We start from the raw sequence: 12,592 nt of genomic DNA, 5'->3' as shown, positions 1-12,592 counted from the left end.
CCCACAGCCAGGTGCCCCCAACCCCCCACTCCTCCACTCTAACCCAGTCCCCTTCCTCTCTCCCAGAGCCAGGCATTCCCAGACCCCTGCTCTAACCCAATCCTCCTCCTGTTGCTCTAACCTAATGCCTGGGTCCCAGAGCCGCCGCTTCGCGCTTCTCCCTCTAGGTGCTGGGGTGCGTGCGCAGAGCAGTTAATTTTTGAAATTTTACATGTGCTGTTATCTGTGAGCATGTTATATAATTATCAGCCTATAAAATGAGAGTTATTTCACATAGTATCTAGGGTTGTTTTGCAACACACAAGTTGTATTCTAACAGAAATTACCAACAATGGAATTGCTACATTAAATCAAGCCATTAATACATTCAAATACACAAACAAAAAGTCATATACTCAGTCCAAACTATAAATAAATCTCTGGATATTAAAAAAAACCCCTCCAAACATCATCTAAATAACCAAGGTGACAGAGTATTATACTAACACTTCAGACTTTCATAACTGAAACTATTAGTCCTTGCGAAATGTATTTAATCTGCATTAAATTTTGCTGAAATACAATGATTAGATAAAAGCCAATCTCTGTAATAAGACTGCTCACCGAAATACAAAAATAAGTTATGCAGTTTTGAAAGTACTATTGTTGAACATTTTATTATTAATTATATACACTATTTGTTACTGAACATTTCAAAAATTTACTAGAAGGTAGGTGTTAAGTCAAGCAGATAACCATATACCTTAAGGCCATTAGTTCTATTTAAAAATATTATTCAATTTCACTATATCACACACCCCTCACAAAACAAAATGCATAACTCCTGAATGTGAAAAAATAGTGTGCAAACTCATCCAGAAAAGACGACAAACTCATCCAGAAAAGACGACAAAGAACAAAATGAATGGTAGACTATGAGCCTAAACTTCAAAAACACTCCAGAGCACAATATTTACCACCATGAGAAGTGTTGTTGAGATTTCAATTGGGCTACTTAAAATAGTAGGAACCACACCCAGAAATGTTTTGAAAGATCAGGCCCTTAGGCTAAGTCTACAGTATAAATTTACATCAGAATAACTACTTTGCTAAGAGGTGTGAAAAATCCACACTGCAGAGTAATGCAGTTATACATCCTCCCCCCCATCCACAGTGTTGTGTCAATGGGAGAAGCTTTCCTTATAACCATAACTACTGACTACAAGATGGATTGACTATGCTGATCAGAAAAGCTCTCCCATTAGCATAGTACAGTGATCCCCAACCTTTTGGGGCTGCCAGGCACCCGGGGGCGGGACCACTCACGCGCCAGGCACCCGGTGCCACCCATGCGCCACGCTCCCGGGGCCGGCGCCACCCATGCGCTGCACGCTCAAGAGTGAAGCTGCCCATATGCCATGCTCCCGGGGCTGGCACCACTCCTGTGCTGTGCGCCCAGGGGCGGGGCCACCCATACGCTGCGCATCCGAGGCCGGAACAGCCCATGAGCTGCATGCCCGTGGCCGGTGCCGCTCCTGGGCCGCGCGCGCAGGAGCCAGCAGCGCCCATGTGCCGCGCGTCCAGGGGCCAGCGCTGCTCCTGTGCCGTGTGCCCAGGGGTGGGGATGCCCATACGCTGTGCTCCTGAGGCTGGCACAGCCCATGCACCGAATGCCCGGGGGCAGGGCTGCTCATGTGCTGCGCACCTGGGGCTGGGGTCGTCCCTGTGCTGCGCACCCGGGGTCAGGGCCGGCCCCAATCACTTGGCGGGCGCACAGAAATGGCCTGGCGGGCGCCATGGTGCCCATGGGCACCGCAGTGGGGACCACTGGCATATTAGCTCCTTCATTGAAGGACTAGAGTGGTGCAGCTGCACTGTTGCAGTGCTGTAAGTGCCAATCTGCCTTATGTGTATGAAATTTAAGACCTAACCATAGTGTACCTGTAAAATTTGATATACATTGGGAAGACAGTGGAATAATGCTGTGTGCTTGGAGAGGAGGGTTTTAATATAGTAATATTGTATATGTTTACTATTCAAGGTCCTATTTTATGAGCTCTCCCATTTCCTTTTAAAGTAACTGAAAAGACAAGATTGTGACAAAGCACAGAGGACAGAAGCAAAGCTACTTTTTCAGATTTTTTTTTTTTTGGTTCTTATTAGGCATGTGAAAGTATAAACGGTTAACTGATGAGCCTAGACTCATCAGTTGACCTTTACAGTTACACTCGGGGAGCTGGCACACACCAGAAAATTAACCTTCCAATTCTTGTCTGCAGACATATTGCTCCAGCAAATTAACAACCAGTGCTCAGGGTTTGCATAAACTGCTGCAGAGTGAAAAGTAACCAGTGTTACTTTGCTTTGCTGAAATAATCTTGTGTACATCAGGAATACTGACAAAAGTCAAATGAAATTCACTCTGCTGCTTGCAAAGCTGGGAAGTTGACATCAGTGCAGGAAGAGCAAGAAAACCAGAAGCTAACCCTATTAAGACACTTATCTTGCAACACCCAGAAAGCCAGAGAAAGAGGATGGCTTTTCACATGCTGCTCCTGGATAAGGGCCTCCTTCCCTTTATCTTGTTTTTGGTATTTTCTATGACCTGCACATTTACTCCCCTGGATATTAGATGTCTGGTTACATTTCCAAGATTCATATGTGAGAGGCTAAAGGGTGAGTGGATGGGAGAGACTGAGGAGAATAGGTACAGAGATTTTTTGAGGAAGAAATAGGGGTGAGGGCACAAGAGAGGAGGTTGAGAATACATTGTCAAGGAAGTGAAAGAGGTAATAAAAGCGTGAGGAATGGGGGAGAAATAGAAGGGAAAAAAAAGAAACATTGAAGAAAATGCAAGAAATTATACACATGGCTTACTATAGCAAAGCAAAATGGAGTTGGGAAGGGAGCAGACCTACTATTCCCATTGTCATTTTAGACCAGGGCTACTCAACTTTGGAAGCTCTGGAGGCCACAATGATATTCAGAGCACATGCCACGGGTCACAATTTAAGTGTGGTTGCATATTCATGCAAATATATATGCAAATAGCTTATTTCCAGGGCTCGACAAATCAGTGTATCTTCTCACCCGTGACGAGCAGATTTCAGCCAGTTGCCCCGTTCACCGGTGGCGCACACATGCACACTGTGGGTCTGGCGCATGCGCGGTGGGTGAGTGGATTTCGCCACGGTTTGTAATGTCCTGCTTATTTCACACAATGCCCTGGTGCTTCCAGCACATCCTCCTTGGGGGCTAGAAACAAAGACATCTTGTACCCATCTGTTTCAGCCAGCCTGTCCGCTTGCATCTTTCAATGATCATCCTGCCTGGGAGACGCCTCACCATTGTGGAGTATGTTCCCCATGGAGGCCATGTTCAAAGGAACCCACCTGCGGGCCACGTGTTGAGCCCCCCGTAAACCCAAACTGCATTGCGGGCTGCATGTTGAGTAGCCCTGTTTTAGATTAAGATCTTTGGGGCAAGGATTGGAATCAATTATATTTGTATAGCAACTGGCAGAATGGGATCTAATCTGCTTGCACCCTTAAGGAGCTACCATAATATAAGTGGTAAATAATTAAAAAAATAAAGACCATCTCTTGCAGCAAGGGAACAGTGTAGTAAGCAGGCCTGTTAAACAGTATTTGGGGAATATCCAGTATTTGACAGGGATTTGAAAAAGTGTAACCGCATACATAATTAATCAATGAGCCTGGGCTCGTTGGTTAACATTCACAGTTACACACAGGGAATCTGCTTAAAAGCTGGCTCCTGGTGCAACAGACAGGAGTCAGTACTCATGGAAAGCCAGCTTAAAAAAGTCAGCTCCCAGCATGCACCAGCTCCCAGGAAGCGGACTGCTGCCCCCCCAGTGTGATTGTGTAACCGCTGAACTTTTCAGTGGTTACATGGTTACTTATTTACATGCATTTTAACATTCCTAGTATTTGAGACATATGTCTGAGGGCTGGTCCTATATTAAAAGGTGAATATATTATCCAACAAATAATATAAGCAGCAGACACGTTCCAAGACTCACTGAAAAGCAGGGAAAGCAAATTAAATTCTAAAAAAAAGTTAACATGAGTAAAGTGCATTGAACAGATTATATGCTTTTCAGGGCATGGGCTGCATCTTCTATCTTAAAAGAGCCTTGTATTTTTTTGTGCTCTACCATAATAAGCCATGTGAGTAAAAGATGGATGACTGTATTGCAATTAAATAGCCTGAAGAGTACACAACTGTTATTTGTTTAAATTGCAGAGTGTGCAGCTTTGTAGTAGTGGCAAGACAGGCCTTTTCCAGACTAGCTGTTGCCTCCGCCTCCCACGACTAAGTTTCAAGAATATTTTTCAAGCCCTGATCATCATCACCATCTCTGTCTCTACAGCATAAGGATTTTTGGAACAGAGTCACATCCTTAGCATTGGAAGTTAGTTAGAAGATAGCCTGTCAAAGCAACAGACAAATGACAGAGTAATATCCAAGGAGAGATTCGATATGGAAGCAACTCTTTTAAGCAAGTATCAAAATATTAAGAACTATTCCAGTTTATCAAGTGGAACTGAAACACTATGCATTAGATGAATATACTTCATGCAATAGTCCACAAATAAATTAAACCCTTCCTTTGTGGTCCCCCCCCATTCCTAAATCCTAGGTGTTGTTTTCCTCTCACTTTGTCAACAAAAATAATGTTGCAAGAGAACAACTACAGATATCCCAATCAGCATATTTGAGTCAAAATTTCAGAGAAGTGTGGACAGAGCTATAAGAAAGAGGTTTCAAATCTTAGGGTTAAGATCTAAGACTGGATCATTGTCTGTTAATAACTTCATGTTCAATTCTAACCAGAAGATAGTTAAACAATACATTGTTTTTTTCCCCATGCATACACTGCCCGCCACCCCCGCTCATGTTTCACATGCATGCACACATGCGCGTGTGCACTCGGACACACAACCCACATAACAGCTGTTACTCCAATAGCACAAGTCTATCCCATTACAACGGAAATACTTAAGAGTTGCCAATCCTCCCAGTTTTATCAGTGGTCTCCCAGAATTGGGCTCGATCTCCTGAAAGCTACTGAAGCCAATCTGGGAAATTTTAAACTGCTAACAGTCTGGTGGTGCAGCAGAGCGAAGACAGGCTCCGTATCTGGCCTTGCTCTGTGCCACTGCAAGAAGCAGCTGGCACATCCCCTGCAGCCCATAGACAGGGGAGCCAGAGAGCTCTGCATGCTGCCCCTGCCTTATATCCTGATTGTGCAGCTCACATCCCCTGGCAGGTACAAGCCACTGCTTCTGGAAGTGGAACAGGGGCAGGGTAGGCAGGGATCCTGCCTTAGAGCCACTTGGGAGCCACAGAAGGTAAGTGCCATGCAGCTGGGGCTGCACCCTGAACCTCTCCCGCACCCAATCTCCTGCCCACAGCCTCTACCCCCGAGGGTTGCCAGGTGTCCAGTTTTGAACTGGGCAGTCCAGTATTTGAGCTTACTGTTCAGGAAACAAATTGAGAAAATATAAATATCCGATATTTTTTAAATAATATGTGATGTAGAGTGTGATGTAGTGTTAAGTGTGTCTGGTATTTCTGTTGAAGCCATCTGGCAACCCTATGTACCCCCTCTTGTGACCCAACCTTCTGCCCGAGCCCCGAGCTCCATCCTGGAGCCAGCATTGCACCCCCCCTCCTAAACTACTGATAGATTTCGGAGCCTCTGACAGGTGATGCTGACTGGTTTGGCCAGGATGCTATCAGGTGCTGGCACTTGATCTACCCCTCTACGCACTGTCATGCTGCTACTGCCCTCTGCCTTGGAGCTGCCCCCTGGGAAGCTCCTCCCTGCTGCAAAGGATGTGGGAGGGAGAAGAGGGGGGTGCTGAAGTGAGGGTGTCCCTACTTACCCCACTTCTGTACCCTATCTCCACACAGAGAGAAGGGGATGGAGGGAGCTTGGCAATGCAAATCTGTCACACTCACACGCTGGCTACGTCTAGACTGCACCCCTCTGTCGACAGAGAGATGTAGATTAGGCACACTGAAATTGCTAATGAAGCAGGGATTTAAATCTCATTTTTTTCCCCGAAACAGAGCTTTTTTGAAAAAAACGGCAGTCTAGACGCAGATCTGTCAAAAATAAATTTTCGACAGATCGTGTATTCCTCAAAAAAATGAGATTTATAGGATCTGTCGAAAAAGGGTTTATTTTCAACAGATCCGTGTCTATACTGACACTTTTTTCGAAAAAGCTCAGTTTTGGAAAAAGTGGCGGCCATGTTTATGCTAATGAAGTGCGAGATATTTAAATCTGCTTCATTAGCAATTTCCATGTGCCTAATCTACATCTCTGTCAACAGAGAGGTGTAGTCTAGACACAGCCTGTTCTTCTCACAAACACACGCTGTTCTTCACTCATCTCCCGACCAAACACATACTTGGGGAGTAGTTAATTCTTTTACTGCTTGCTAAGTGGGTTATTTTGGGGGTTTTGACTGGATTTCATAATTTTCATTTCTCTCTTGCGCTTAAAATTTAATTCGGTCAGTAGTGAGTTCTCAAATGCCTATCCTGTCATAGCTGGAGTAATTATCCCTGTGGCAATTGCTGCTCTTGGAAGTGGCTGGCATGTCCCTGCAGCCCTTGAGAAAGGATGAGCAGGGGGTCTCCACATGCTGTCCTTGCCTGCAGACACCATTCCTGCAGCCCCCATTGATCAGTAACGGAGGACCGTGGCCAGGGAAAGCTGTGGGCTCAGTGCCTGTGGATGAGGGGCAGCACATGGCTTCATGGAGCTGTTGCTGTACATGTAGGGTTGCCAAATAGCTTAACCAAAAATACCGAATGCCTCCTCTCCCTAACCCCCTCCCTTTTGTAGGTATCTGGTATTTTCTGATTTTTTTTTTAAAACCAGTGAGGTGGTGAAAATACTGGACACCTGGCAACCCTATGTACATGCCAACTGCTTTCAGGAGTAGTGCAGGGCCAGGGCAGGAGTATGCCTGCCTAAAGCCACTGTTCCACCACCGACCCGGAAGCTGTCTCTGTTAAACGATAACCAGCTGGAGCCTGCTTGCTGAACCCCTGTCCCAGTCGGGAATCCCCTCCTGCCTCAGACATGAGACTCCTGCACACAAACTCCTTCCCAGAGATTGCTCCCTGAAACTATTCCTGGACCCCAATCCTCCACTCTGGGCTGAGCCCCTCCCACACTCCAAACCCCTTGGCCCAAGACCAGAGCCTGTACCCCGAACCCCTACCTCAGCCTGAAAGTGAGTGAGAATGGGGGAGAAAAAGGGAAGGAGTGAGCAGGGCAGGGCCTCAAAGAAGGGGCGGGAAAGAAGTGGGGCAAGGGTATTTGGGTTTGAGGTGGATCTTACATTGCACTTATATTAAAAAAAAGTGATCTTGTGGTTAAAAAGGTTGGAGATCACTGCACTACAGTAGCATCTCAGAGTTACAAATACTTTGGGAATGGAAGCTGTTTATAATTGAACAAAAATGTCAGTTATTCTTTCAAAATAGTTTACATCTGAACATTGATTTAATACAATCTGAAACTCTATTATGCAGTAGGGATGTAAGCAACTAGTCGACTATCCAATAATATAAGCTCATCCGATAGTCAGCTAGTGGCTTTTCCCCTCCACTGGCTGTGTCTATCAGAGGCAGAAAGGGGGTGAAGCAGGAGCCAGTGCAGGGGGCAGCCTGCTTCCCCCGAGCACCGTCTCGGTGGAGGTCAGGGCGGTACCGGGAATCGGGCATGAGCTGGGAATCAGCTGATTCCTGGTTTGCACCCAGTTCCAGATGCTGCGCCTCTGCTTCTTAAATGTATTAAGAGCCAGGCAGCATGAGCTGGGACAGCTGAAGACCTGGCATGAGTGAAGATAGCTGATTCCCGGCTTGTGCCAGGTCCATCCCTCCCCCCAACCCACTGCACACCAGCCTTTTAAAATGTATTAAGAGCCAGCTTTTAAGCCAGCCCACCCTCCGAACACTAGCTCCTGCTCTCCCCCCCCCCCCCCCCCCACCGCTGCCTGCAGCCTCTTATGCAGAGGCAGCAAGGAAGGGGTAAATGCGAGTAGTCGACATTAACCAAATTCAAGAGTATTCTGGATATAATGATGCTATCCCAATTTGTTCTCTGTGGGTTGAGTGGAGGTCTCAATCAAGCGTGGTTTCAAATATATTTTGTGTTGGAATAAATGTTTTCATCCCCACCCATGCAGTACTGGGCTTACTATGGCATCTATAGTACCATCACACTCGAAAGAGACCAAGAATTACTACATGGAAGCCCACAAATATGTTTGGCATCAGTCCTACAAAAGGTTAATCCAGTCCAGAGTGTTATATGTCCTGAGTGTATCATGCAATTTGTCAGCTTGGTTGCCTTGGGAAATGACTGGTCTCTCCAGCACCCAGGAGGAAAGCAAAACAGCAATCTCTAGACCGGTTTTTTCAAGTTGGAAAAGTTCAGCAAAAGCAGCTGGATGATCCTAGGAATGTAAAATCCTGCTTAATACCTGATTAAACGGGGGGTGGGCTGGAGCAGTCCTTGCACCACAGGGAGGGTCTGCTCTGGCCCAGCTGCTTCCGGCCCTGTGTGGGCTGGGAGTCGGCAGCACCCTGCGCCTGCGCTGCCACTTCTGGCCCCGCGCGAGGTTACCTGTTCACATCCCTAAACGATCCACCTTTATACTTCACCACCTCAACCATCAAGCATCATTGTTGAGTACAGTATTAAACATGGTTAAAAATAAATGTTTATATACATATATAGTATAAGTTTTAATGTTTTGTCTGCCAAAAAGTTTCCCTGGAACCTACTCTCCCCACTTGACATTAATTCTTATGGGGAAATTGGATTCACTTAACATCCATCCTTTCACTTAAAGTCACATTTTTCAGGAATATAATTACAGTGTTAAGCAAGAAGTTACTATAATTCTGATTCCAAATGAAAGATGTGATTGACTGATCAGTTTGTAACTCTGGTGATCGTAACTCTGAGGTTCTACTATACTTTAGTTGCTAAATGCAAAGTAGAAACATTTGCACTTTCTGTATCTTGGGCAATTTAACAGGACTGTAAAGGATATACCAAAGTTAATCTAAATACCTATTTTTATATAAACCCTTTAAAGTTACAAAACAATTCTCAAAATTAAAGTGAAATAATAGTACAGCGGTTATTATAGGAAATAACTAAAGCAGACTATGGAAAAAAATTAAAATCCTTATTTGAAAATTAAACAGACAGGAAAAATATTAAACGTAATACATTACATAAAAGGCCACACAAAAACCTGATAGTTCTGAAATATGTTCAGTATTGCATGGGTATGAAAGAAGGGAGGAGTTTATGTAAAGAAAAATTATCTTATTTAGGCAATAACTATCTAATCCCTCCAGCTCTTTACCCTCCTGTTTTAATACTTGGGAAAATGCCCCCATCCTGGTTGACAGTATATATTCAAATCCAACAAATTAAGCATATATTCAAACCCATCGGTTAGGCCAGGGGTGGGCAATAATTTTTGGCTGGGGTCCACTTCAAAATTTTTTGAAGTGGCCCCCGGGCCAGAAGGGGTGGGGACAGAATGCTTCTGGGCTTCCTCACCTCCAGACCATAATTGGTCTGGGGGTTGGGGAGCCCCTTTGCCCCTCCCTTCCCACTAGGCACCCATGCCCCAGGCAGGGCGGGAAGAGGCTTCACACACACACCTCTCCACCCCGCCCCCATGCCCTGATTGGCCTGGGGGCAGGGGAAACATGTGATGCCTCCTCCCACCCTGTGAGCAGCGCATGGCATTTTGAAGTGCCTGTCACTCTTTGTAGGGCCAGGACAGGGAGAAGAAAGCTTCACAAAGCTTCCCCGCCCCCAGGACCTGAATGGCCTGGAGGTGGGGGGAGTGCGCAAAGCCTCCTCCGGCCCTACCCCCACCCTGTGAGGAGCACTTCAGTGCGCCACGCGCTGCTCACAGGGCGGGAGGAGATGTCACACGCTCCCCTGCCCTCAAGTCCTGATTGGCCTGGGGGAAGAGGGGGAGCTGTGCGAAGTTTCCCTCGCCCTGCTCCCGCCCTGCACGAGTATACAGCAGTTTGAAGTGCCATGTGCTCCTCGCAGGGCAGAGGAAACTTTGCACTGCTCCCTCACTCGCAGGCCAATCAGGGGTTGGGGCAGGGAAGCGTGTGACCTCTCCTCCCGCTCTACAAGCGGTGCCCAGTGCTTCAAAGAGCTGTGAGCTGCACACAGGGTGGGAGGAAGCTTTGTGAGCTCCCCTACCCCAAAGGCCTTGGGGTGGGGCAATGGCAGAGCCTCTGCGGGCCAGATCAACCCACTTGGCAGCCCAGATCCAACTCACGTGGCCCTTTTGCCCACCGCTGGGTTAGGCAGAACTCGTTGAATAGTCTATCATAAGCAAAGGAATGTTTATTTACTTCAATTTACATACACATTTTAAAAAGGGTCCTCAGACAGCAAAGAGGCAACAAAAATCTGCTTTTCAGCAAACAGAGGTGATAAGAAATACAGTGTGACCGGTTTCTCCAAGAGTCCTTGTCTCTGTCTTTGTGGCTAAATTAACTTTATCTAAGGGTCAAGTATCAGAGGGGTAGCCGTGTTAGTCTGAATCTGCAAAAGCGGCGAGGAGTCCTGTGGCACCTTATAGACTAACCGAAGTGTTGGAGCATAAACTTTCGTGGGCAAAGACCCACTTCCCATGCATCTGACGAAGTGGGTCTTTGCCCACGAAAGCTTATGCTCCAACACTTCAGTTAGTCTATAAGGTGCCACAGGACTCCTCGCCGCTTTTATCTAAGGGGTAACTCAAGAAAGTACATTTCATAGGGCGGCTAAACTATAAAAGTGAAGGGCAAAACACCCAAAGTTACTATTCATTTTTTTCTCTATTCCACTAAGCTTGTTGGCAACCAGAGTGCAACTGATACCTGGCTGTCAGGCTGGAGCTATACGCAAACACTCAGTGAGAGACCCAGATGTTGTTTGGCAGAAGCCCAGGTGGAAGCTGCAGGAGAGCACTGTGAGGCAGTGAAAGTTGCATGGCATGTGGCATCAGAGCCCCTTGCTGATCTGGATTTCACCCTGGACTGTCATCGATCTGCAGATATGGGGCATCTACCAAACATATAGTAGAGATGGCCACTCCGGCAATTACACATTTAATATTAAAATTGAAAAATTAAAATTTTAGAACTTACGTTAGTGCATCAACAGATTGCTCCCGTCTTCTCTGTAAATCCTGAGAACCAACCTCCCTGGTATTATCCAATATAGGCTCTTCTATAGGCACTGCTGTTTCTTCCGTTCCAGCAGTAGAAATGACAAATATTTCAGTTTTCCGATGCTTTGTGATCCCATCTTTCTGAAGGGCAGCTGGGTTCTGCGAATCCTTTCCATGTCTGTTGTGTTCATCTTGGAAGGTAGACTGTTTAGATTCTCCCAAAGAAGATTTTGATCCAATTTTAAATAGGCTTCCAAGGAACTGAAAAAAGCCTTCTTTGTGTTGTCTGCCACGACCTGCTCTTTTGCTAGTAGGAACCAGACTGGGAAGGCTTTTAGCCTTTTTTAATTCCTCTAGGATTGTGGAGTTGCTTAGATCTTCCATTGAGTAATTCTTCTCTGCATTTTGAGGAATCTTAAAAAAAAAATTAATAATAAGTGAAACAGAACCAAAACATCAATTTTCAAACTCTACTCCAAAACACCTTAAACTGACTAAAAACATTGTACAGTATTACTTTTGGCTGCTCTGTTGTTTACAAGACCATTCTTAAGAGCTTTGTCTAATCTTCTTTACTTTGTTTTGCTATTTAAGATACCTCTACTTATTTTTCTGTTGCTGAAACTGGTCCCTTTATTGAAAGCTTACAATTTTAAGAAGTACTTATGGTTTTAATACGGGTTTTGAAAAGGCTATTTTTATGAAAAAACAACACAGACTTTGAGGTTCCCTGGACAATGGCTCTGGAGGTAAATAAAGCACAGTACAATGGAAGCAGCACAAAAATAATTTAAGCTAGCACCAAAGGCAATGAAGAAGCAAGGAGCAGTTTTTCAGAGAATGGGATTGCAAGGAATCAGAAAACATGTTAGTTAAGGATGTGAAATGGTTTGGGACACAAGATCCAGTCCTTTCACCCTTAGTGCATGTGTAAGTAGTTCCAGTGCAGTCAATGTGACTACTCAAATGAGTTGCAGAATCACATCTTAAAGATTGGCTTAATAATTCACATGCTTCACCTGAGATTACCAATTTTTATTTCTGATCACTTTTTTTTTTTTTTTAAAGAATTAGCAACCACACATTTCTGTGAAGAAAACTCTGACCATTGTTTTGGGCAAGGACAGAGGATTCGCCAGACATTCAATTAGGCCCTTGGCCTTCATTGGTTCAAAAACACAGGGTACATATAACTACACAGCTTTTAGTGACAAGGCTGTGTTAACACAGCTTTGTGACCAAAAGTCAGGTTGTGTGAACACTCTCAGCTTTATGAGGAGGTTTTCCTTTGTCGGCAGAAGGATTCTCATGTGTAGCATTCACACTTTCAACTTGCTGTGGCAAAGCTTTGTTGGTTGTGG

General features: G+C 45.3%; 1 protein-coding gene across 1 annotated transcript in view; it reads right to left on the bottom strand.

The window, feature by feature from the left end:
• Positions 1-12,592, bottom strand: part of CRYBG3 (crystallin beta-gamma domain containing 3) — a 116,835-nt gene that overhangs the window by 67,140 nt on the left and 37,103 nt on the right. Inside the window, exon 3 of the mRNA XM_075908983.2 lies at positions 11,209-11,645. Within this exon, the coding sequence (XP_075765098.2) occupies positions 11,209-11,645 (437 nt within the window). The remainder of the gene's footprint in view (positions 1-11,208; positions 11,646-12,592) is intronic.

This window comes from Pelodiscus sinensis, chromosome 1 (genome assembly GCF_052426305.1).
Source record: "Pelodiscus sinensis isolate ZL-2025 chromosome 1, ASM5242630v1, whole genome shotgun sequence".
Classification (NCBI taxonomy): Eukaryota; Metazoa; Chordata; order Testudines; family Trionychidae; genus Pelodiscus; species Pelodiscus sinensis.
Note: the sequence above shows the minus strand (reverse complement) of the source record. Positions and strands in the feature narration are given on the sequence as shown.